Raw genomic sequence first — 25,999 nt, forward strand, 5'->3', positions numbered from 1 at the left:
CTCTCGGTGCATGAGGTCACCGTCACCATCAGGCGATTTAGAAGAAATAACGTTTTCAGACGTGACGGAGATGGACATAAAACATCACCTCGTGCCCCTCCGCTTAACTCTGCCTCTGACCCTCGACAACAACATCAGGAACCAAAACGAAAGAAAGAAAAAAAAAAACCCAACAAGACGCGGAGGATTCCCGGGAGACCGCGGACCGCCCTCCGTCCGGCCGACTGCACTGCGCGCACTGACCGAGCCAGCAGCTCCAGCGTCCCGCAGGCAGCCTCCATCAGCACCCGCAGGTTTTCTCATTGTTGTCGTTGTTCTCAAGCCACAAACAACAACGACGACGACAACGACAACAACAACAACAACAACAACAACAACAACAACAACATAACCCCGCTTTTGATCCTCTCAGCAGCTACAACAAGCTGAGCCGATGTCTTCTTCAGCTGTGCGAGGGCCAATGAGGTGGCAGCAGGTACTGGTGGTGTTTTCTTAGGTGCGCCGAGTTCCCAGAGGGGGGGGGTCGCCAAACGTTTGGACACATTGTGAGAAATATCCACATTGTATCCTTGTAAGCTGTCAACAACATAATTACCTTGCTTGGTACTTCTCCTGTCTTTTATTGCTTTTGAGACTATATATATATATATATATATATATATATATATATATATATATATATATATATATATATATATGTATCCTCTGAGCTAATTAATGACAAGCCAAAACAAAATTGGCATTATTTGCATATTTCAAAAAAAGAAGAAGAAGAAATGATCCAATTAATGTACAATCAAGCAAAACACAAGAATGCATTTTTCCTGTCTGGAGTGGAAGCTGCACCCTCCCTCCACCATCTGTCCTGCGCTGGAATTGCGTTGTGACCTCCACTCGTGTCTATACCTTCTTTTTTTTTTTTTTTTTTTTTTTTAACGGTTAAAGTTTGTTGTCGAGGGTGCCGGCGGTGTTTTAATGAGGCTTTGACAAACAGGGGGATCTCCTCCTTAACAGCACCTTTAGTGATGAGCTGGAGGTGTTTGGGGTGGTGGGTGGGGGGTGGGGGGTGGGGGGGTGTCGCTTCACTGTGAATTCACAGGGTTTGAAATGTTACACCTTTCTTTGCAGCTGGGCTACATCTGCAACGCTCTCGCCTGCACCGTAAAAATGACTCCCGCAAGTGGTAACCCCCGTAATTTTTTTCGGCAAAAACAGGCTCATATGTATATAAATGTCTTCATTTATGCTAGCTAGAGACAAAACACCTTTTAAAAAAAAAAAAAAAAAAAGGGGGAAAGAAGCCGTATGCAGCTGCAAGTGTTTGTCCTGAAACATTCCCAAGTATTGTGTTCATGGAGGCCTTGCTGGCTGATGAGTGGGGGAACACCAGTAAGTGCAGATGTGGGAAACTCTGCAGGGTACTGGGGGGTGAGAGGCAGCGGCTTGGGAGGGAGCTGAGCGGCTGGGCCAATGGGCCATGGTAATTAGATCTGGCCAATGTGGGCCCTGGGCTCTGGCCTGGGGGCATAAAAGGGGGGGTCCAGGGCAACAGACCCCTCATATCACTCAGAGGTTGCCTCTCTCACCCCACTCCTCTCTTTGTGCCCTCCATTCCTCACCACTCCCCGACAAGCCATGGACGTCTTCTCGCCATCGCAGGTCTACTACGACAGGGCGTGCGCATCTTCTCCGGACAGCCTGGAGTTTGGCGGCGGAGTGGAGCTCGCTGGTTCCGAGGAGGACGAGCACGTCAGGGTCCCCGGAGCCCCTCACCAGCCGGGACACTGCCTCCAGTGGGCCTGCAAAGCCTGCAAGCGCAAGTCCAGCTTTGTGGACCGCAGGCGCGCCGCCACCATGCGCGAGCGCCGACGGCTCAAGAAGGTCAACCACGCTTTCGAGGCGTTGCGGCGTTGCACCTCGGCCAACCCCAGCCAGCGCCTGCCAAAGGTGGAGATCCTTCGCAATGCCATCCAGTACATTGAGAGCTTGCAGGATCTGCTGAGGGAGCAGGTGGAGAACTACTACGGCCTCCCTGGAGAGAGCAGCTCAGAGCCGGGGAGCCCCCTGTCCAGCTGCTCTGACGGCCTGGTAAGACCCTGATCCACATGTTCTCAAACTCATCAGGCAAAGAAAAGAGGATCACACTGCGTAGCTGGAGAAACTTCACCCTTCAAAGTAGTTCCTGGGCCTGGATTTCCAATTTAGAAACGTGTTCATCAAATCAGCTCGTTTTGCCCCCGAGACCTCAATTACCACGCTTCACCGCGCATGTCATACTTCCCGTAATACTTTAATACAAACATCAACTGTGTGGTACGTGCATCCTTGTCCTCCGTGCGCTATTACAGGTCAGGTTGAATTAGTTCCTCCTCAACAGCGGCGGTCTGAAGGTGACAGTAGATCGGCTTTTTCAAAAGATCTTCTAATGCTGGATGGAGTAATGGCTTTCCCACCAGCGGACACTTTATAGCCCCTAATAAACCGAGCTAAATCCACCTTACCGAAGTCTGGCAGCAAAAAAAAAAAAAAAAACAGGCGCTTTTCTGCATTCCATCCTGACTGCATGTTCTGCACCGGTGCCAGGATTTTCTGCAGATTTACTAGGAGAAAGTGTCATCTTGCACAAACTGGTGTTGCTTCCACTGATACAATCGATTGGCCACGCTCGGGAGCCGGGGCGCGGAGAGAAGGAACGCGCGCTGCCACTTTGGCTTGGAGCTGCATGTGAAATAAAGAACCCCATAACTTTGGAATTCAGGGGTTTAATAGCCTGTCCGAGATATCGTGAAGGGGCGATTTTCTTTTTTTTTTGTGTGTGTGTGTGTGTGTGTGTTGTGTGCGCTCGCTTTGTTTTTCTTTACTCTTCTTCTCCTATACATATTGATGCAAAGAAATTTGACATTTAACAATTAGAATTCAAGGTTAAATGTGATTTTCTCGCAGGCTGACAGCAACAGCCCAGTGTGGCAACAGATGAACGCCAACTACAGCAGCAGCTACTCATATATGAAGAATGGTAAGATATATTAAACACATCTTGATTTTTTTTTTCGCTGTTTTTCCACAACCTTACTCCGCTTTTTTTTTTTTTTTTTTTTAGCCAAAGGGAGGCTGATTTCATCCCTCGACTTCTTCTCCACAGAGAGTTTGGGTGATAAAGCAGCAGGTGCCTCCAGTCTGGAGTGTCTGTCCAGCATCGTGGACCGTCTGTCCACCGTGGAATCCAGCTGTGGACCCGCGGCTCTGCGAGACATGGCCACCTACTCGCCCGGTAGCTCCGACTCGCAGCCCTGCACGCCGGAGAGCCCCGGATCCAGACCCGTGTACCACGTCCTGTGAGGGACGGCTCCAAGCAGACACCAGTTCCTGTGCTGCAGCTTCTATATTGTACATGTGATTGTAAATAATGTAAATGCTCATTTATTCTATACATCCAATTATACCCAATGACACATATTTAATTATGACATTTAATGTAATGTTGCTGACTTACTGTGCATTAACATGAAGTGGTATTTAAGCTTTCCATGTTGTCATGACCATTAAATGTTTCAGTGTTTTGTATAAGAGTCTTTAATTGTGTCTTTTGAGACACTCGTGACTGAACTATCTCCACAACACGTTCATCCAGTAGTTCAACTAGAGTTTATGCCTGTTATGCAAAGGTGACCTCAACCAAACTCCATGTGAAAATAAGGCGATTTTTAGCTCTGCTTAACGAAACCACCCCCAAACTTACTGGCTTCTTCCACCGTGCGTCCATCACTCCTCTGCCGCGTTTGGTGAAATTCGGCATCGCGGTTTTTTGTAGAATCCCGCTAACAAAGTGACAAACATGAGCTGGTTAGTGGAGGCAATAATGGCCACCACAGCGGTGAGCGCTTGTGTGCATACATCATCTTCATCATCATCATCTCCCGCGTACAAAGTGCAGGGAGAGGTCAGCTGACACCTTTCACCATCATCAGGCTGTAATCTTTCATCCTCAGCCGTCACAAAACCCCACCCCCCAAATAAAACCAAACCACGGTAAAATCTCTTGGGATTGGCTAATAAAAACGAGAGAACAGATTTCATTTGGAGAGAGAGAGAGAGAGAGAGAGAGAGAGAGGGGCGGTGCTCCGTGTACCTGTTTGTTCTTGCCTGCCAAATGTGAGTCATCATTAACACCCTTGATTGGAGCATCAACACCAGAGACGAGAGCAAATGGCCTCTCGCTGTACTAACGGTGTGAGGGAGGGGGAGGGGCGTCACATGGGCCTCAGTACCAGTACTTTGGGAGTTTGGGAGTAGTTGAGGCGGTGGATTTCCAAATCAATCCTAAATTTAGACGGGAAAGATAAACTTCACCTTATTGGTTTATAGTCTTTTGTGCCACGTCAAATCCCGACTTGTTGAGACTTTTGTCTGATTTGAAGATCTACTTCTGCTCTGCTGCTGATTTAGTTTTAGCATGAAGTTCTGAAGTTCTTAATTTATTCAGCATTTTTATTCTTATTTTTCTGACAAGACTACATTTTCAGGCGAATTCTGCGTGTTTCTGTGGTACTGCAAACCTCTGACAGTACTACTTTAGTCAGACGAATACTGTGTGCTGCTGTGGTACTGCAAACCTCTGACAGTACTTCTTTAGTCAGGCGAATACTGTGTGTTGCTGTGGTTCTACAAACCTCAGACAGCACTACTTTAGTCAGACGAATACTGTGTGTTGCTGTGGTACTCCAAACCACTGACGGTAGTACTTTTTTCAGGCAAATACTGTGTGTTGCTCTGGTACTGCAAACCTCAGACAGCACTAGTTTAGTCAGACGAATACTGTGTGTTGCTGTGCTACTCCAAACCTCAGACAGCACTACTTTAGTCAGACGAATACTGTGTGTTGCTGTGGTACTCCAAACCTCTGACAGCACTACTTTAGTCAGACGAATACTGTGTGTTGCTGTGGTACTCCAAATCTCAGACAGCACTACTTTAGTCAGACGAATACTGTGTGTTGCTGTGGTACTCCAAACCTCAGACAGCACTACTTTAGTCAGACGAATACTGTGTGTTGCTATGGTACTACAAACCACTGATAGTACTACTTTTTTCAGGCGAATACTGCGTGTTGCTATAGTACTGCAAACCTCTGACAGTACTACTTTAGTCAGACGAATACTGTGTGTTGCTGTGGTACTCCAAACCTCAGACAGCACTACTTTAGTCAGACCAATACTGTGTGTTGCTGTGGAACTACAAACCTCAGACAGCACTACTTTAGTCAGACGAATACTGCGTGTTGCTCTGGTACTGCAAACCTCTGACAGCACTACTTTAGTCAGATGAATGCTGCGTGTTGCAATGGTACTACAAACCACTGATAGTACTACTTTTTTCAGGCGAATACTGTGTGTTGCTGTGGTACTGCAAACCTCTGACAGTACTACTTCCATTAGGCGAAGGCAGCGGTTCCAGCGTGCTCTGTTTCTCTGGAAGAAGCATAGCGTTCATTCCAGCGGCGGCTTGTATTACACTAACCTCCACGGCTGTGTACAACACTCCAAATGTCACTGATGTAATTTTCCATGGCTACACTTTGATTCATGAATGGCTCACACGTCGACATGTCACCTACTAAGATCCCTGCTTCCTGATGTCAATTCACAGGAAAAAAACACAAAGTTTTGCATCAAATTTTCACAAGCAGTTCCTTTCATTTAATAGAGAATGTATGTCATTTATAATTGGAATGGTTTCATCATCAGTCAATCTCAAGACACCAAGGCTGGCACATCTGCTGCAGTACTGATTCAGAACACAAGGGGGTGGTGTTTCTATTATTTCCTACACAAACACTTGAATTGTCTCAATTAGCTTTTGTGTTTAATCGTCGCATTTAAAGGAGTACTTTCATGTTGATAAAGTATTATTGAAGGTAATTACAGCAGGTATATCATATATTAAGCTATGTAAAGAGAAAAAAAGAAAGAAAGAACAACACAGTGGTTTAAAATTTAAAAAAATATCTTTCCAACCAATAGTTTTTCATTCATCCCGTCACTTTCCCGTGAGATGATTTGATAATAATCAGATTAATTCTTTTATTATGACATAATTCAATAGAATAATCTTCAAGAGTTTAATTGTAACAGCCAGAAGTACTTTTGAGTCTGTTTGTCAAGTTTCATGAAGCCATAACTGTGTCCGAGTGCTGTCAATGTCAGGAGAAGCTAGCGGTGTTCGCACCGTTAGCTCAGTGCTAGTTCAGCACCCAAAGGTAGAAATGAAGACCAACAAAACCTGTTTTCACACCAGTATTGAAAAGACTCACTTGGGGAGCTGCGGCCTCGACTCCAGGGAGGTTTATTTTAGCGATTGTGGAGGACGAGCACCTGATTTCCAGGTGGTTACTATGTTATTGCGTGGACGCGCTACAGTCCCAGCTCTCCTCACTGAGGGTCAGCAGCTCTGGATACAAGGCATCCATAATGTCAATTACTTGGTGCTTCGGGCTATTTGGTGGAGGACACGACTCTTAGCAGAGATTTTAATGCACCAAACAACAAGTTGCCGGTGAGAACGTTTTGCTGCTTTATGCCTCTGTCACTTTACACAACTCCATTAGTCTCAGCGCGGCTTCTTTGTGTTGCTCTGCCGAAGATCATTGACTTTCTGTTCCAAGCCGAAAAAACACGGGAGTGTAGGTACTCGACTCAGTAGTACCTCTATGGCTTCTCCTAAATCACTGAAATGAAGTCACAGTTTTAGTGTAAAATCACTTACTAGCCATTGATACAGCATGTTTCTGTGTTTTAGCAGGTACCTGTCTGAGCACGTCACGTTTTTCTGGGGATGAACTCTGATCACCGTGAGTAGAAAAGCACTGAACTGAACTCAGTGTATTTGGACTGTCTGGAAGCCCATTTGTGCTGTAAAATAAATTCTATAAAAAGATGAAAATGTGGCCTTGACACTGAAATATTTTAATTCTTAAAACTTATAATTACGAATTTTTATCGAGTGATTCTGAATTGTCTGACTTTTAAAAATCTTTTTAAATGACATATCTCTGAAATTTGGACTTCAGTCAAAAATGTTACGAGTTTATGATTTTTTTTTACCCAAACATCTAATCTTTTGAAAAAAGAAAAAAAGAGCTTTTGTATAAAAATACTGATTTTTTTTTTAAATTACTTTTTCATCTCATTTTAATCTAATGTTTTTTTTTTAATGTTGCATTTTGGGCTATTTTCTCAAATCTCTTAAAGAAGAACAAAAAAAATTGTCAAAAAAGCAATTTTTTTTAAAATTAACAATTATTTCTTACCCCTCTATGATCAAGACTATCCTTTTTCTACTTCCCCTTCTTTTACTGGCAGGACTGGGCTTCCGTATTTTAGCCGACAGCACACGTCCAAACCTGCGGGAAGGTTCACTGGGGTCCTGCGCTAGCTAAGTCATTTCCAGCCTTGAGCCGTGAGGGCTGCGGACGCAAGACCTCCATTTTATTTATAGAGCCTTTATTCATCATCTGAGGGCATTCTTCATATCGAGCAGGTCTAGACCGGCGTGCTTTACATATTTACAGAGGTGCAACAATTCCTCAGTGAGCAAGCTCATAGCAACAAAGGCGAGGAAAAGAAACAATAAACCGTGGTTGTTTTTAAAAAAAATCTATATTTCTCATTTACGTTTTTGCAAATACATACTAAGTAGTTGCCCATTAAACTCTGGGTGATAACATAAAGAGCATGTATGCGAGGGCAAGGAAAGGTCCACAGAGAGCGATCACTGTACACAAGCACATGGATTTATTTGTACAAATATAGTATGTATAACAATTGCATATCAACAATGTGTTGTATTTTTTATTATTACGTTAAGTACAGGACCATCAGCTTCAAAAATGCAAGTCAATTAAGAAAGAGTAGCTTAAAGATACAAAAATGTTTGTTGTGTTGACAATGTGAATATCCAGAGATGGAGGCCGAGTACACTGATCAGCGTCGGTGCTAGTTTCGTTTATTTGTTTGGGAAATGGAGATATCTGGCAGTGCGGCACATATCATGACTGTAGAAAACAATAGTTCAGCTTGATTTGATCTGGAACCCGGCACCAATGAAGTCCTCACTGGTTGTCAGCAGTTCCCGTGATGCCATTCAGAATCAACAACTGCAACATATTTGATAAATCATTAATAACTTCGTGACAGATGTTTTCAGTCGATGTTCTTAACCTGTCTTTGCTCACAAAAGGAAGAAAGAATTGTTTTTTTCTTTTTTTAAATGTTTTTGGTTTGTTTGGGGGTAAAGAGAAGCAGTGAAGGACAAAAAGAAAAATGACAGAAAATATTAGTCACGTAAATATAAATGAAGCAGGGATCTCTGGGAATTGTAGCGGGGGGAAAAAATCTTCGAAAAAAAATACAACAAAAAGAAAAACGAAAAAAAAAAGAAGAGGCAAGAGGGAAAGTTAAGAGTTGATGGAGAGAAGCTCAAAGAAGAGGGAGAATCCACAGTTTCACCACCGCTCACAAAGATTGTCAAAACAGAGAAAAAAGGTCCACAAGTCCACATTGTACAATGACTAGAATATTAAATAATAATCTGCATGTCTTAGAAAGAATACATTATATTTAAAAGGAACATTAAAACTTTATGTTAAAACTCTGATCTAATAAAAGTTTGAAAAATAAAGCGACATTCTGTTAGTCTCTCACAGGGTCAGATGTGTTTCTGAGGACTGATCATGTTAAATTAATCTATTTGTATCATGTGTGTATATATATATATATATATATATATATAGATCCATATATATGTATATATGCTAAATACTGTATTTAGGAGTAGACTAAATTGTCTGGTAATAATTATTGCACAATGATTGTTTATTTGCAAAAATAAATAAAAGAAGGACTTAAAACGACTAAATAATTATTATTTTTTTTAAATCATAAATTAATTTAATAAATTTTAAATTATTTTGCAAATCTTATGTAGGATTTTCTATATCTTGTTTTGCAAATGAACTCCTCCTTTGTACATTATTTTAAAATCAATAATCTCTTGTAATGGCACAGATTTGGACGTCGAGCCAGTTTTATTGACAGCGATTGACATTTGCACCTGTCCCATAAACACCGCATGAAGTCACGTCATGAATTTTTAAATGTACAACTTAAGAACGTGTGTTATTGCTAAACCTACAAGATACAAAATCTTTTTTTTTTCTTGCTACAATATATAGAAGGTAAAAAAGAGTTCATGTTTATCCAAAACGGGACACGTACACTGGGAGAAACCCCGAAACGATGGTTCATTCATACAGAGACACAAGCACCAGTTGAAGAATCGATTGAAACACCACTGCACAGATGATATCCAAGTTACATGGCGGAGGGGCCACGGCGTGATGATGGATGCCAGTGGGAACTCAAAAATGTACTGTAAACAGAACAAGTAACAGAAGGAGGAAGAAGGGGAACCTCAGTAAGTCCCTATCTTGAACTATCCAGTAAGGAGGCCCAGAGTGGACATACAGTGAGGGGGGGGAGGGGGAAAAAAAACAACAACACAATATATAACAACAAATTAATCGAAGCGTGGGGGAGAAATTATATCTTGTGGCCTCAAATTAATAAAAGTTGGGGGGGGGGGTTATTTCTTGTGGCCACAAGTTGATTAAATTGGGGGAACAAGTTAAATCTTGTGGCAACAAATAAATCAAAGGGTGGGAACAAGTAACAGCTCTTGAGCAAAAAAAAGAAAAGAAAAAGAAAAACGGTGTAGGAACAAGTTATTTCATGGCCACAATTTAATCCAGTTGTGGGAACATGTCATACCTCAACAAATTAATCAAAGCAGGGAGACAAGCTATATATTGTGGCCACAAGTTAACCAAAATTTAGGGAATAACTTAAATCTCGTTGCCACGAATAAATCAAAGTGTGGGAACGTGTTTCATCTTATGGCCACCCCAGGACTCCGTACCCCAGGGAGAACAACACATAAAAGCAAAGATAACGTGGATGACTTTCAGCGCTAGCCTCCCTCATTCTCGCTTTATCAAAGCACCAATTTCAGGAACAAAACACAACTTTCGTTTTTGCTCAGTAATCTGTGGAAGGGAGTCCTCTACTTGTTGCTTTCCTCCATGATGGAGAGATTTCCTTTGGGATCCTTAATACAAACAGATGGTCTTTTGAGTTCCACGTTCTTGCTCTCCTTCAGTTCTTCTTCTTTTGGAACAACCTGCCAATCATAAAGGGAGAAAAGCTGAGAGCAATGCCTTCGAGATCGCTGAGAGCTGATTGCTGTGTTACCTTTTCCCAAAAGTTGTCACAGCGTTTAACGAGATCACTCCATCCAAACTTAATGGTTTCACAAATTAGCGAATAGAAAGTGGCTCTTTAGAGAACAAGCTACGACCTAAATAAACCGGGAGATCACGTTCTCTCTCTTGCTTGTTGTCAGTTGTGTTTGCGTGTGGTCGACAGCCGGAGGAAGACAAATGAACCCCTCATATGAACACCAGTGGTTTACGTTGCACTCACTCCTGCGTGCCACTCGGTCAGCAGTCTTTTGGCCGCCAAAGCAAATCTCTGTGGTCTGCATGCCAGCGTTGATAAAACACGATCCCTGCTCAGTTTGCTGTCTGTAGCTCTACCACAACACACTGTTACAAGCTCCTAAATACCTTCCCAAGCTGCGCCGTGCCAAGTGCAAGACAAGAGATATGCTTTAGGGATTTAGCATCAAACGGGCAGTGCCACAGAGATCTTGGACACATGCCCGCCCCTAATACATCAGGGGAACGCATAAATAATTCACGATGTCTGGGTAGAATTAGGCGTAGCATAATGTGATTTAGCTTCACGCTCTGATTAGTGTCTGAAAAGTTTCCTCTTGCTTTTAAGTTTTGTTTTTTTTTGTGCTATTTTCCCTCGGTTAAACTGCTTTAGTTTGACTGGCAGTGCAGAGCTTTGTTCTATATTTGGACCGTCTCAAGCAGAGGTGACGCAGGCCTCTTCCCAATAGCGGCGGCAATACCTGCAGGAGTACGAGCCACACGTACAATCGCTTTAAGCTTGAATCATTTACAGCCATTTACAACAGAATCCCTGTCACCACACATCAGATGTTAGTGATGCTCAGCTTGCAAAATAGACCGCTGAGGTTTCAGGCTTCACGCTGGGACGTAAATACCTTCTACCTGCAGACGACCGATAAAAGCGCTTGCACTGACACTTAGCGAACCTGCTGACTACTCCACCTATACTGCTTAACTAAATGTGCCAAAAAAAGAAGAAAAAAAAAGAGTTGCTTTTTGCACAATCATCAGCAACAAAATAACCAGGCGAAATAGCGTTTACAGTCATAGCTAATAGACACTGTGCTTAAAATCAATAAAAACAAACAAAAAACAAATCAATAAAATAAAAAACCCAACTAATAGATTGAACAGAAACGTGATTCTGGTAAACGAACAAAAAAAATGAGTAGGTAGAAGTTACAATACAGTGTGGCAGGAATAAAAGAAAGATGATCAGTCCTGCTAGCAGAAGGGTACTCCTACGGGGCAGACCTTTGCAAAACCCAATATAAAAAACAATATTTAAAGGATCTGCTCCAAATGTGAAAAAAGTTCTCTATCAGCGCAGTCTACATCCCTCCACATGGTTTAATGAAATTCGGCTGGGTACTTTTTACGTAATCCTGCAAACGGACCAAACAAATCCTACGAGAGGGCCCCACCATGGCGATCCTGGCCAAACTCAGTGTAAAAAAAAACCCAGAACACCTCACTGTCTCACTATGTTGACCAGATAAATAAATCTCTCCACTAAAATTGGATAAATTTGATTGAAAACCAGCTACATAGTTTTTCTTCAGCATAGCAAATCCTGCTAACAAAAAAAAAAAAAAAAAAAAATTACTGAAAACATTATCTCCTTGGCAGAAATGAAAAGCTTAAAAATTATAAAAGGTTTTTCCAGTCACGCTGGATGAAGACAATTCTGCCGGTCTGATTTTCCAACAGAAAAATCCCGGTCACCTTGAAACGGGAACAGCTGGACAATCTAAGCCTGAGGATCTGCACGTGGTCGTTAGGGAACGACGTAAGGTAGTGCTGGATGTGCCTATGTGCATCCAAAACTTTTGCTATTTTTCATCTTGAATATAAGTACAAAAATAGCACAGGGTCCAAACTGCTTACACATAAAAAAAAAAAAAAAAAAAAAATTCCACGTTGAAGCTCAAAGATAATCCATTTGACCTCAGTCCAGGTCGAGCTAAGCCATCGAAAATAAAGCAATAAGCTGCAAAAGCAGTGCTTTACACTGTTGTTGTAGCATGCCGTGAAGTGCTTTTTCAAACAGAAAATAGGGATTCTGGGAAAATATTATAGGTTTAAAGAATAGTTCTGGAAATGCACTTTATTGCTGAGAGTTGAGAAGAAGATCAATAAGAGTCGGACGGTTGTACATGTGAAGCTACAGAAAGGGGACGGTTAGGGTGACCTGGTGTTCTGTGTTATGTGCGGCTGTGCATCACTTTTATCTCTCGTCCCACGATCCACGTTTTGAGACAATTCCCCACATTTTGTTTTCTCCGGCATTCAAACCACGAGGACAAACACATTTCTAAAGTTATGCTTTCATCCAATGGCTGTGGAGGAAGCAGGGGAGGCTGTGATTGATTTCAGTCGAACTGTGCACTCGAGTCAAGTGCAAATTAAGAGTATGGTCTTCGATCAAGCAGGTTAGCATGCTAACCTAAAGCAGTATGTCACTCAAAACATGCATTTTTCCTTTCAAGTCCACACATATAGGTGACTTGAGCTCACAAAGATGTTTTCCCTCCTTCACCGCTACGTTTTCCTCCAGAAATCAGAAAGTGCCAGCTACATGGGTATATTTAGCTAGAAGCTAACGGTGACTAACAGCTTATAGCATCAACAGCAAGCAGCAACCGACAGCAAGAAACCAACAACCTAACCGCCCAAAACAATTTACAAACACTGAAGTGCACCACCCAGAGTAGTTTGTCCTCTTTCTCAAGCCATAAACTCAGTAACCTGAAAACATTTTGATTTAAGTTAAAAACAAACAAACTATGACAGTACTTCATATTTGTAGCTCATCCACACCGTTAGCTTAAAGCTAAATTTACTTGGCTGAACCTTCTGCAATCTGGAGCCACAAAGAAGTGATTCAGGAGGGTAGACACCTAAATGTTAGTATTTTAAAGGCAAAATACCCTTTTTGGGTTGATATTTTTCTTTGTTTCTCTGCTACCATGACAGATCTAGCCGCTCCCACTCTTCGGTAAATAGTCTCTTGGTTCTAGCATCTTACTAAACGGAAGTAATTCTGGCTAAGAATGCCATAAAGCATTCTTCCTGCAACTATTCTTTGGCTGCAATGTCATCCCCTTCTCTGTCCGTGCTTTGCCTCACTGCTTGTACCCTTAAAGCAATGAAGCGCCTCACCTACGACATGTGGTTCTGCTGGGACGCCAGATTTTGCTGTTGCTGCTGCTGCATGAGGAGCTGCTGCTGCTGGCGCCGCCGAGCTGTGCGGAGCTTCTCGAAGCGAGCCTCCATCTCCTCCAGCACCTTGGGGGTGTAGCGAACCACCAGTTTCACACTATCCTTAGCGGCTTTCAGCAGCTCCACAGCTTTCTCATGGTGCTCGCCCTCCACGCTCTGCAGGCGGTTTGGTGACATTGAAAGAGTAACATGTTATAGAAGTCTGATTTGAATACTTTTTTTTTTTCCCGACAGGTGACCTCTCTTAGGAATAAAATAATATTTCCTTATTTCCTGGCTTCCAGCCAGTCTCAGTCAAATCTCTCTAGCCTGTCTCTGCTTCTTAAGCAATAAATATGCTGCACTTTAATATTTGCCGCTCTCCTGATCATTGATGTTTCAACACAGAAGTAGAATATTTTACCGTTTTGATAAAAAGATGTTTTAACCAAGGATATTTGAAGGTTCTGACCAGTAGGTCTGATTAACAAATACGGACTAAAAGGCTCATTGAGAGTTTCATAACCTTCTTCTCGCCATGCAGAGAATCAAAATGCAAGTCGGGTTTCACCTACCACACCGTTGACAGACAGGAGTTGATCCCCTCGCTTTAAGCCGCCGTGCCTCTCTGCCACCCCACCGGGAATGATGCGTGAGATGTAGATAGGTGAGTTCTGCTCTTTTCCACCCATCACGTTGAAGCCGAGCCCTTCCTCCGTCTTAGGTAGCTCCACCACCCGCGGGTGGGAGTGACCTTCACTGGCCGCAAAGGCTGCAACGGTGGCCTGAAGGAGGAGGTGTAAAATGGCACTAAGGAAGTTGATGGTCAAAAAAAATCTCAAATATACAAATGACCACTCACAAGAGTTTTCTCACACGCTGCACTGTGGGGGGGCCGAAGACTTGTTCTGGTTCCGCTAACGTGCTCACTCACGGTTCCATTCATACCGTGACTGAGCTTCTACTTTATGTGTGGTAGATTACGCATGTGCAACCCAATCAAGAACACATAATGTGCAACTGCTGCACAACTGAAAATAAGACTCAACAGGAGGGCGTGGTCTCAAATTTTGGATGGTGGTGTGCGGACAGGGTTCACTGAGCCTAGCAAACATTAGAGGATAACATTTGTACTGCATGCCAATGAGTGTAGACCTCAGCAGACCTGGAAACTATCAAGCATCCTTAAAGTGTCACTCCTCTAACTTTGGCCGAACTTTCTAGAACCTGCAGCACATTTTTAGACATTGTCAGGAGCTCAACTGGACTCAAACCCACAACCACTGCGTGGGAGGTGGACGTGCTAGCAGGGAGGCCACAAGCATCAATTGCATGCATGACTGTAAGGCTGGTTTCAGACCAGATCAGGCGCTGCAGTGGTTGTGGGTGTGTCACTATGTCACCATTCATCGGTGCGATGAACATTGTGAGGTGTAATCCCTTTCAGTCCAGAAGGGGGCAGTAGTATGCACCTAAAAGCAGTTTTCTAACTGCCACTGGATAACAAACAAGGTGGAAGAAGGCGCTTAAGTCACAACAGAGACTTTTTTTCCCCTTCATTTCCTTTCCTCAAACTCACAACAAACGGACACAGACTGAAGCCAGGCAACAGTGACAACCGGCACTCACTCACTGCTGGTGGGGAGAAGGCAGCGCGCTCCATGGATAAGCATATTAATGTGCCTCTTCTGAAGGACACTGTCCAGTTTGACCTCTGGCTTACGTGACCCGCCGCCACAGCTTGACGCGAGGTTTCCTTGAAAGCTGACTCAAATAAATGAACCTGTATTTTCTTGGTCTGAATTCAGCCTTAAGGTGTCAGCGAGGGAGATTTACTCCCCACACAGCGATGTACCCGCTGGCTACTTTTATTTATGCACAAACAAGAAATGAGAACTCGGAATCTCATGCCTTTCACGACCCATCTTGACCTTGAACGCGAGACACCCCAGATTTTTCTAACATTTTGGTTGTTTTGTAAAGGAGAACAAACAGAACCGAAGTTGAATTACCCTGCAGATGACTCAGGAGCTGCTCGGCATCCAGTGAGAGTGCACATTTAGTTTTGTGCATCTCCTTGTCACCCTGACAAGTTCCCTGTCTGGGAAAACGGGAAAAGAAGCTGAGGTTTTAACTTGCTCTTGGTCTCTTTTTTTTTTTTTTTTTTTTTTTAACACCCATAATGTCCCTGAGGAGGAAATCAATTTAAATACTATTACACTACGATCCCAAGGGTGGATAGAAACTCTGAACCTCTTGCTACACCTTCAAATTTTTTGAGGATGGCCATAAAGTCAGGATTTAGTCAGGGCTGGAAATTTTGATTCGGCATGAGAGAACTCTCAGCTTTCTAAGCACACGGATTAACACATCTGAGTTCACAGTGGAGGGACAGAAAGACAGTTTTGACCTCCTGTATCTGTACCAGCTGGTTGAAGTTACTCGCTGGCGGTAGGGTTCCTTTGAACCGCATACCAACCCCTCGCTCTGTGGAGGTTCAGAGCAGAGGACCCAGGAGCTTGTTAGACGAGACATGGGAAGCTCATGGCAGACGAACAGAGATTTACAGATGCCACGGGTACTGCACTGTCAAGACATCATTTATGAGGTAGATCGGGAAAAAAGGAGGATAAAAAAGTAGAGGAGGGGTGGATGTGTCAGAGGCAGATGTGTATCCAAAATCCCTGGCAGCAGCAGCAGCAGGAGCAGACGAGTCGCTTGGCACTTTGATGCTCCCTCCAGGCGGCGTCCTCGCCTCTGCTTCCATATTCATACGCATTTTCGTTTGGAGACACGTTCATTAAGTCCAAACTGCTCAGTTCTCCTCTCCCGCTGCCCGCTTTAATCTGGTTATTGTATTCCGCCAACTTCCCCTCTCGCTCCCTTTTTCTCCTTGTCCTTCTCCTTTTCTTCCTCGCTTCCTCTTCCCTCCTTCACTGTCCAACTGCGATGCTAAAAAAGCAGCTCCTCGGCATGCACGCTGTCTCCTCACAGGCCTCGCAGCAACTCGACCTTCACAACTTAATCTGCGTTTCTACGAAGAAAACAATCTGGCAGATGGCCTCTCAAACACGCGAGACACGAAACACACTTCTTTGGTAAACACGCGCAAGCACGAGATCCCAAGTCACTTGAGCATGGACTCTGATTTTTGCCTCCAGAGCCCATGTAGCCCTGAAAGTCCCTGTCTCAATTAAGATCACTAATAAGAGCCCCAGGCCAGAATTACACTCTGAATTGATGAATTAATGAAGCAATTAAAAATGTGTGCAGGTGAAATCGCAGCTGCAGAGAGGCATATTTCACATATTTCATCATTATTGCCGTTGCAATTTAAACGTGAACGCAGTTGCTACGCACCTCTTCTCCGTTCAGATCGAACGTGCCAGACAAAGCTGAGCCATTCATTGAATTTCAAACATGGTTGTTTAAAATCCCCCAAAATCATAAAAAAACCAGGCGTCTCCGCTTGTGATGGGATCCCACTTTTCCAGCTGTACATTCACGTTAAGACCTGTTTGCAATTGTTCGAATCCGCCGCTTTACCAGTGACATATTTTAGTGACATAGAGTGCTGTTTTATTGTGCTGAGGTGACACAAAGGTTTGCTGTGAATGCGACGTTCTTGTGACAGCTCTCAGTGTAGCTCCCGAGCGTGTAACGCTACAGCGAGCAGTGAGGCTAAAAACATGGCGTCAGGCACTTGGATGACATCGGACTAGCAGCACCGAAGCATTTTCTAGTTTTATTATTCTCTTCAAAGAATGCCTATTTCACACCATCACAAGTCAATATGGCTGCCACCATGTGCTTGCTGCACAACTAAGGACCCAATCAGGACCCAGCAGCTCTGTAGGCTGCCTTACCTTTGCCTGAGTGGGAATTAGGTGCAGTCATCACTCAGTTGGATTGTTTGGGAGACTACAACACGTGTTCCCGTGACTAAAGAACACACTTCACCCAACCTGCCACCACCGTCAGGGTGAGTAGACGATGCCTGAGTTAGAGCGAGAATGAGCTCTTTCAGGAAACGTGTTTTGGACGAACTGTTTGTGTTGTGAGCATCAGTCAAACATAACACACAGCCACACAGGTTCCATACAATTACAGTTTGGCTTATTTCCCTCTTTTTTTTTTTTTCGAGTATCTTTAGAAACAGTAAAAACTTTTCCAATCATCCAGCTCTACTGGTTGCAAGGTTCCCTGCAGCTAAGAGAGCTCAGGCTATTAGCTGTGTGCTTAATTGCCCTGCAGATATGCATTTTTAAACAGATTTCCAAGCAATATAACTTCTTAAAGTTTGGGCCGAGAACAGAAAAGTAGGAAGGAGTTTTAAGGCTGCTTAAATTATACTTTCATGCTCGAGGCTTAGAAAAATTGAGACAGGAGCTCTTCTTTTCTCTCTCTCTCTCTCTCTCTCTCTTTTTGACTCCCTGCTAATCTGTCATAGATTCTTGGCAGACTGAAATGACTCATTATGGATGTTGTTTTTCCACATCAGAGCCTCCTGACAAATGACAGAAGAGGAGTAACAGATATGAAATTGAGGGGAAAACAGGTTTCTTTTGATGACGGCACGTCTTCCCTCTCCTGCATTTTACTTTAAGGAGCACGTTTGTTTATCACAGATTGACATTTAAATAAGCATTAACGCACAATTGCAAAGCTCTGGGTGTTCTCATTTTGGTATATTCACTGCCTAACCATGAGTCCAGGAAGTGATTAGCTTGATTGGGGGGTTTTCTTGAAAGTTTAGACCCATAAACTTTGTTGATTACATGGAGGTTCTCATCTGCATCAGCTCGTCCGCAGCCACCCGTGATGGCTTGTGAAATTTTGCTAAAAACAAAAGTGTTTTTCGAGCATTTTGAGGCTAAACTTAGCCAAAGTGTTGACACGTTGCAAGCCATCATTATTCTTCCACATTTTCTTGGAAGGAAACCTGCTTAAATGTAACTTTTTCTTTGCTTTTTTTTTTTTAGTTCTGTCAAATAAGTTGCTCTGATCTTCCGCAGACACCCGACTGTGCAGTTCCCCGCTGCTCTGGGCTCTCAGGCTTACCTTCGCTGTGGCTCGCGCCTGATACTCCGGACAGCCGTTCACGGTAATTGTTTCATGCATATACTGGTAAACCTGAAAGAAAGGGAAAGAGACAAGGGTTGAAATGTTGGGGAGGTGCAAAGCTGAACTTAGTCTGCAGCAGATTTGGGACGAATGTCAATATGTTTCATTCTTTGTTTATCCTGAGTGAGACTGCGCTCATACGTAACATCCAAATCAGAAAACAAAAAAATTGAAGCAAATCGTACAATTTAAAACACTTTGGAAGCCGATTCTGATCGGATACATCCACAAACATGGGTTTAACTGGTGTCAATATTTGCTTATTCATAAATTCCAATCTTCTTCATGAGCTAGAAGGAGTAGCTGGCATTTGAAGGATTTTTAAAAAGCATGTTAAACACACATTATATTAATTCTGTATGCCTTCATGTCTGGAGGGGATCTTTAATATGACTTACTTACCAAAAAAAGAATGCTTACATTTACTCTATTCATGCAAATAATATGCTAATCTCATTTGTGTGTGTGGAGTCTGCTCAGAGGTGAAAGAAGAAGAGTACTTTATTTATTAATCCCCTTAGGTCTTTCATATCAGTGACGGTGGGGAAACACACACGTTTTGATATTTATATCAATATTTTTGTAAATTCAAAAAAAAAAAAAAAAAAAAGCTCAGTTGCTTTAGGCTTTTTGTAGCGCTGTAACAATTTCGAATGTCATTGCAGAAGCATAAATATTCAAACTGCAAATGCTGTCAATTAGAACTTCATGCCACAGAACTGAATTTACACCTTAAAAAAATAAAATAAAATAAAATAATACTGTGAGTCTCCATTAAATTGAAAAATTTGCCTCAGGGTTAAGGCTGCAATCCTAAAATCTTAAACCTTCTTAGCAGAATATTCTTTCTCTTCGTGCGGCGGCTGTTTAGACATAAATTTCTTGGTAAATAGGAACAAATGGAATTCTTGCCTTAGAAAATGGAGGCAGAAACTCGTCCTGGAGGAAAAAGTCTGCAGAACAACAGGCAGCAATACATTACACCTCTGGGCCTGCATTGGAGCCAAGAAATGGGCTGCATGCTGTATGTCCTGTCGTTTTTTTTTTTGTTTGTTTGTTTTTTTTGCCTATTCGCTGAGGCAGACAGAATCAATCGAGACAGCTGACCTTTCCTGTTAAAAAGTGTCTTTTAAAGACACCTTACAGCTGAACATGCCCAGAAAGATAGAAGAGAAACAAGTGAGGCAAGCCACCGTAAATATAATGAAAGAGGCTGTTTAAATAGATTTAAACCAAACTAGTCGGCCATATCCCCCAACGCTGAGACCGAATAATGAACAGCATAATAGGAAGAGGGTTCTAATAATTGAAATGAGATTGCCAAGCGTCTCAGAGGCAATGTTTATGCTGAGTTGATGGAGCCGACTTGATGAAATACATACATAACAGGAAAGAGAACATTATTACAAGGAGGTACTTTGGTGGTCTTCTATCTACCTCAAATTAATCAAATAATGATTCAACCCCACAACATTTCAGTCCACAATCAACTGGAAACTTTCAACTGCAGCGCATTAAAAACAGAAAGGGAGGCTGAAGCGCAAATTGTTTCCAATAATCGGTACTGAAAGCAGCCATTTAAATTTAACCCCAAGATATTTGGCATGTAGCTGATATCGCATCCACGCCAGAGACCCACGCCGAGCTAACTGGCTATGTCAGGTTAGCTCTCGTCCGATGAACGTAGATGAAAAACTTAATCCAAACTTGATCAGCCCAAAGGGATGAAGTTCTGATCGAGAGTAAGCCACTTCAGTTGGGCTGTGTGACTGTCAACTCCACCATTTTACAGCCACTACAGTGCAAAGTTACCAAGCTGCAGCGGGGCTCGCTTCTCTCTGTTAGCCCCCCCGCTAACTTGAATGTACCGATTTTATACTGGGACAAGTATTAATTGTGTGCGCTTGAAGACTTTCCAAATGTTACTGGACCAAATGGGTCACAGAGGTTATAGAAAGGTGGAAACCATTTTATGGCCACAACGGTACGAAGCTACAGCAGAGGCTAGCTACTTTTAGATGGTACCTTGCTAGCCTGAATGTAACATTAATGCTAAATATGTCAATCATGTACACCGTGAAGACTTTCCAAATGTTACCAGACCAAATGGGTTGATTGTGATAATGAAATGAATCATTTCATGAGAGTTATGGAAGGACTGAATTAATTTATCCTCCGATTTACAGCCACAACGGTACTCAGGCCCCTTGCTAGCCGTAATGTAACCTTAACTCACGATAAATATTTTAATCATGTGCACCACGAGACCCTCTAAAGGATATCAGACCAAATGTTTTCATCCTGACGGTGAAAGGAGTCATTTTTCAGGGATAGCGTAACATTCAAAACAAGTTTTTTTCCACTGTTCTAGAGCCACAACACTACAGAAATTGCTAATCCCCAGCTGAGCCAGCTACTTCTGGTTAACCCTCGGCTAATGACATTAAATATTACACCTGTGCACTCCTTCAGACTTTTCAAGAGCAAACTGATTCAATTCTGAGAGCGAACAAATCATTTTATGGGGGATTTATGAAGCTCAAACAATTTATCCACTGTTTTAAAGTTGCTTCCGTTGTCACGATGCAAATCTATGGGCCGCAGTGCATAAATCTGTATCCTAATGTCAGAAAGCAGCTTCATTGGGAGCAAAATTAGTACCCACCGAAGAGAGCCGGATTAGTCATGCAAATGTTTGAATTGCTTCAACAGTAAGAGAAAAGACAGAAGAGTTGGAGTACAAATACTGATACATATTTTCTTTTGACATCTAGCATATTGGAAGAGATAAACGAACAAATAAAACCAGCAAACAGGATTCAAATTCAGACACTGCGTGGTTCATCTCGTGGGACCTTTTTAAATATTGAGATTCAGAAAAGAAGAATTTCAGTCGCGTGTTTTCTGCTCAAGGAGACGTTTCCCACACCTTGTATCTTTGACATAGCCAAGTACAACATCGCTGTGGCGGAGCTCCTCTGAATGCTCAAAAGGCTGTACACACACGCACACACACACACACACACACACACAGTTGCAAACCCTGAGATATTTGTATGGAGATATCTCAACCAGATGAAAAATATCCCTGAGCTTCAGTTGCCTTGTTTGCTCATGAATCCCGAAGACCAAATGAGCAGCTCCTTTTAAGCTCAGACTGCAACACCGGTTTGGAGATTTCGAGCACTGGCTGGATGCATTAGGAGAAAAGTCTGCAGTCCACACACACACACACACACACACACACACACACACACTCTTCTTTTCCAGTGGACTTCTCTTCTACCTTTGCACTTTTTGACTCTTTAGTGCTTTATAAATGCCTTGAAAGGTTTTTCTCGCCTTCATCTGTCTGCCCCGCCCAACAGTTTCCCGGTGAAACTACTAATTGCATCAATTTATTTTCCCTGCACCTCCTCAGCCCTTTTCAGGCAATGAATCAGGAATAACTTAGGCTTAATTTATTTGCTAAAATACCTGTTGGGCCCTTCTAACATTCATGTGACGTAAATCTTTCTTTTTTTTCGGGGGGGGGGGGGGATTGGCTGACGCGAGGTTAATAGATGTAAGCAATTTAAGTTCTAATACTTTTTTCTCACATTTTCACCTTCCGCTCACTTAATTTACCAGCCGACTGTGGATCAGATCAGTTAAGCTCCTGGCTGCAGAGGTGGTTGATAATTGTCCAAATCTCAGAGCAGCTCCTTCTGCATAACTTGGAGTCGTACATTATATAACGGGGTGTATACAACACAACAGGGATCTGTGGGCTCAAGTGTTGGTTGAGGAGCATACAGAGTTTTAGAGTTATCAATTAAATACAAGAAAACACCTACACTAGTGAAGGGAGGTGCACAGCAGCTATTTCAATAAATGAAACCCAAACGTGCAACACAGGTAAATCCCAGCAAGAGCCGGAATTAACCGAGGAACTGAAGCGAGGAAGAACAAGACTGTAAATACGCGGGCAAATAATCAATAACCCGACACGTCTGCAACACAGCGAGGTGGGAAAACAAAGAAAAGGCTAGAAGTAAATCTCACACCAGGGAAAAGCCATAAAAGAATTAAAAAAACAACAACACAGAGTCTAAAACTGCCCAAAAGTAAGCCTCAACCGTCCAAATTAGCCCTTGGCTTTGGTCTAATGTCCTTTTAATTGACAGCAATTCTTTATTCAAACTTTCCCCTTCTTCTATTTCACACATTTGTTGTTTTTTTTTGTTTTGTTTTTTAAAGGCGAACCAGCGCAAGGTTTTCTAATTTTGCCACTTCCGACAGTCTTTTCTGTCACTATACGTCAAAATGTGAATCAAAATACCATAAAAACAGCAGTCTGGAGTTAATAAAACACTACATTTTATTGACAGTATTTTACTCGTGGATGGAGAGGGGCAGAAACAGGATGTAGATTTATATGGACCTATATTTCAACCTGAATTCAGTAGCCTAAATAAAAGAGCCACAACATGGAACAAATGTCTGTCTGCTTTTGGCTCTACAGTCTCTTGTGGCTGCACTTTGCTCTAAAAAGGCTTCCTGTCCTGCAGGCATCTTTTACATCCCCCTGCTGCGTCTTCTTTCGCCCGATGTCTTGCGTTCCTACAGAACCGCACAAATTAGGACCCTTGTTCTTCCCTTGGAGCGTTCTGGCTTTAAACAAACACGCTGTTCCTGACACCCGCACCTAAAAGGAAGGTGCGACGGCGTCTGATAACAGAGGGGACTGATGTGGCAGCACTGCCTGCTTCTTCTGAGTCAGACGGAGAGAGAGAGAGGGCGATGGAGGGAGGGGGGGGTGAAAGAGAGGTCTTGTCACAGTTGATGTTGGACCTCACAATGCACTTCCCCTCTTCCAACGTTGAACTATGAAAATTAGAACTTGCACTGACTGATTTAATGTACCTGTTAATCCTCTGAGCTAATGTGATGTGGGATGCAGAGGCGTCAGAACGGAATCAACAAAAATCCTCCGTCCCCACCGCTGGTGCTTGTACCACAAAAAAAAAAAAACCCAAACCCCCCACACACAGTCAATTATGTTGATTGAAAATCTCTGCTGGAGTGGAAAATCGACTGCAATGTTAAAGCTGATGAAAGGTGCAATCACTCCGGCTCGCCTTTTTTTTTTTTTTTTTTTTGCAACTCCCGTGTTCGTCGAGTGCTCTCTAACCCAATATTCTGCGAGTTCACATTCTCCATCATTTCCAGCTGGTTAGCTCTCCCAGTCATTTCGTCTTGTGTCCTTCTTCTCCCATTTGCAAGGCTGATTGGCCCTGACAACTCATTCAGGACGATGCCGGGACACCGTAGGAGAGCCCGCGAACGTAGCGGCGAAAGACATCCAGCTCATCAAACTCTGCCTCTTTGTCATTTAGCCCGACTCTGCTGAGCGGGCTCCTTTCCCTGCCGACCATTCCTCATATTGACAGCCAGCCTGCCATCCTTAACAAGGCTGATTTATGATCTGTAAATTCTATTGACACAGAGTGGACCGTGTGTGTGTGTGTGTGTGTGTGGCTATGGAGTTGCAGTAAAGTTGTAGACAGAATACTACTACTATACTCTGTCAGGCTTTGTACTGATCCATCAGACTGTGAAATGGACTACATCAAATATCTGTTTGACAGTATGAATCAGAGCACAGATAACACCAGTAGAAAAACCACCCATCTACTGTAATAAAGTGTCACCGAGCTGATCAGAAGGAACAACAGGGGGTTCAGACACTTCACGGCTGATTTAATACACAGGAGGAGGCAGTGAAATAATGGAGGGAAATAGTTTTAACAGGGTGTATACAGTTGTCGATAAATGAGTTTTACTTCAGAGTGTGTGCTCTCAGCTCAGATCCCCAATGTTACAGAGATTTGCCTCAGAAGTACTTCATTTACCAGCTAGCCTGGCGCTTTAATTGCTTAATAAAAAAACTCTCCTCCTTCTGTCGTTTTTGTTAAATTCACATCAAAATGGTCACCCACAAACAATCCAGCCAGATTTTTGATTTAACAAGCCCCCGGGGCATCTAATCCTCCAAATTCTCACAAAGTCTTTAATGCTCATGGGGGGAAAAAAAGGACAAAATTTGAAGCCTGGAGGATGGAAAAACTACTTGCTAATGAGTTTTATTGTGGCTTTGACTTGTTAAATTTGTGATATCTTGTTCTTACATAGTGAATAGGCGATGCTCCATCATCTGGTTATTGTACTTTTTATGGTGTTCTATTATTTTCCTGACAGAGACATTACCTCTTTGCCCTGCCCAGGGACTACAGATGCAAATTAGCTCATCGCTCGCTCTAATGCAGCTGAGAGGCTGCTATCCCTGTCAAATTAACAAACATTTCAGCACCTTCTCTCAAAAAAATTGAAGGTTTAGCGGAATTGTGACTTCTGTCATCGTTAAAACTCTTGGACCAAATGGTAATAAAACGTCTTTAAACATCAGTTTTAAACATAAGTTTGTGGGGAAAAAAAAAACCATTAATTGTAGGCGTTTGGTGTAGAACACAGCCCAGTGGGTCTGTGCTTTGGTGCTTTGATCTTTATCTTTGATCTGAATGGAAACAACATGTTAAATCAGCATTTCATCCTTGTAAGCTAAGAGCCCGTGCACGTGTTATTTGTATGGACCCTGGGTCGGCAACCCATGGCTCTGGAACAGCATGTGGCTCTTTCATCCCTCTGCTGCGGCTCCCTGTGGCTTTGTAAAGTAAATAATGAGTATTTGATTTAAATCAATTTTATCTTAATTCCTCAGTTAAAAAAAAAAAAAAAGAAGTAATTCTATATTTGAAGATTATGGTGATCTTGTCGCGTCAAAATGAAATGCGTTCAGTTTCTTGTCGTACAAAATACTTGATACAATGGCGGATGTGCGACACCCGCCGGCTCGCAGTTTGCTGAACTTTTCGATCCCCGGTAGCCAAACCATGGATAAATCCAAGCAATGAAAAGTTTCTGAAGAAATGTTTTCGTTGCATGTAGAAACTAAATGTTGTTTTCCCCGTAGCAGTTTAATGATTTCGTAACAGTAAAAAAAACAATATATGCAGTGTTATCCTCATTTTAGATGTCAAAGGGTTTTGCGGCTCCTGATGTTTTCTCTTTGATGGTAATCAGGTCCAAATGTCTCTTTGAGTGTTTAAAGTTGGCGAGCCCCGCTATGGAGCATGTAGGTGGAACCTGATCAGAAGTGTCACTTGTAAGTGAAGAGGCGTTCTAATGCCAGATCGGCGCACAAAGACAGGCTCAGGCTGTCCACTTGTGATCGGATCGCTCAGGCGAAGGCAGGGAGAGCAGCAGCAGCGGCGGCGAGTCTGCAACAATGACAACTGAAGTGACACTGATGAAGTTTGACGC

At 42.8% G+C, this 25,999-nt stretch overlaps 3 protein-coding genes across 7 annotated transcripts in view; 2 read left to right on the forward strand and 1 right to left on the reverse strand.

Annotated features, from left to right (window-relative positions):
- On the forward strand, positions 1 to 3,437 carry myf5 (myogenic factor 5). Of its 3 annotated transcripts, none has more exons than XM_086202426.1 (4): positions 1 to 475; positions 1,634 to 2,088; positions 2,944 to 3,016; positions 3,101 to 3,437. In XM_086202426.1, exons 2-4 carry the CDS (start codon positions 1,636 to 1,638, stop codon positions 3,337 to 3,339), a joined length of 765 nt encoding a protein of 254 aa, XP_086058552.1. In that variant the 5' UTR covers positions 1 to 475; positions 1,634 to 1,635; the 3' UTR covers positions 3,340 to 3,437. The 3 variants fall into 3 exon arrangements, with proteins under 3 accessions (XP_086058552.1, XP_086058554.1, XP_086058553.1); XM_086202428.1 differs by having other exon boundaries at positions 3,143 to 3,437; XM_086202427.1 differs by lacking the exon at positions 1 to 475 and having other exon boundaries at positions 1,625 to 2,088.
- Positions 3,438 to 7,720: 4,283 nt separating this feature from the next.
- The window catches only part of lin7a (lin-7 homolog A (C. elegans)), a 38,420-nt gene continuing 20,141 nt past the window's right edge, over positions 7,721 to 25,999 (reverse strand). The window contains exons 1-4 of one of the 3 annotated variants that reach the window (XM_086201862.1): positions 14,376 to 17,376; positions 14,089 to 14,298; positions 13,479 to 13,690; positions 7,721 to 10,233 (exon numbers count right to left, since the gene is read on the reverse strand). In XM_086201862.1, coding sequence (XP_086057988.1) covers positions 10,209 to 10,233; positions 13,479 to 13,690; positions 14,089 to 14,298; positions 14,376 to 14,459 — 531 coding nt within the window. In that variant the 5' untranslated portion in view covers positions 14,460 to 17,376 and the 3' untranslated portion in view covers positions 7,721 to 10,208. Of the gene's footprint in view, positions 10,234 to 13,474; positions 13,691 to 14,088; positions 14,299 to 14,375; positions 17,377 to 18,574; positions 18,647 to 25,999 lie in introns of those variants that run through there. The other 2 variants (XM_086201860.1, XM_086201861.1) reach the window with 2 other exon arrangements.
- Positions 17,361 to 25,999, forward strand: part of acss3 (acyl-CoA synthetase short chain family member 3) — an 84,221-nt gene continuing 75,582 nt past the window's right edge. Inside the window, exons 1-2 of the mRNA XM_086201849.1 lie at positions 17,361 to 17,495; positions 18,529 to 18,617. The gene's annotated coding sequence lies outside the window, so the exon portion shown is untranslated. The remainder of the gene's footprint in view (positions 17,496 to 18,528; positions 18,618 to 25,999) is intronic.

This window comes from Aulostomus chinensis, chromosome 4 (genome assembly GCF_037954235.1).
Source record: "Aulostomus chinensis isolate RoL2024-O1b breed Wild chromosome 4, RoL_Achi_v1.0, whole genome shotgun sequence".
NCBI lineage: Eukaryota > Metazoa > Chordata > Actinopteri > Syngnathiformes > Aulostomidae > Aulostomus > Aulostomus chinensis.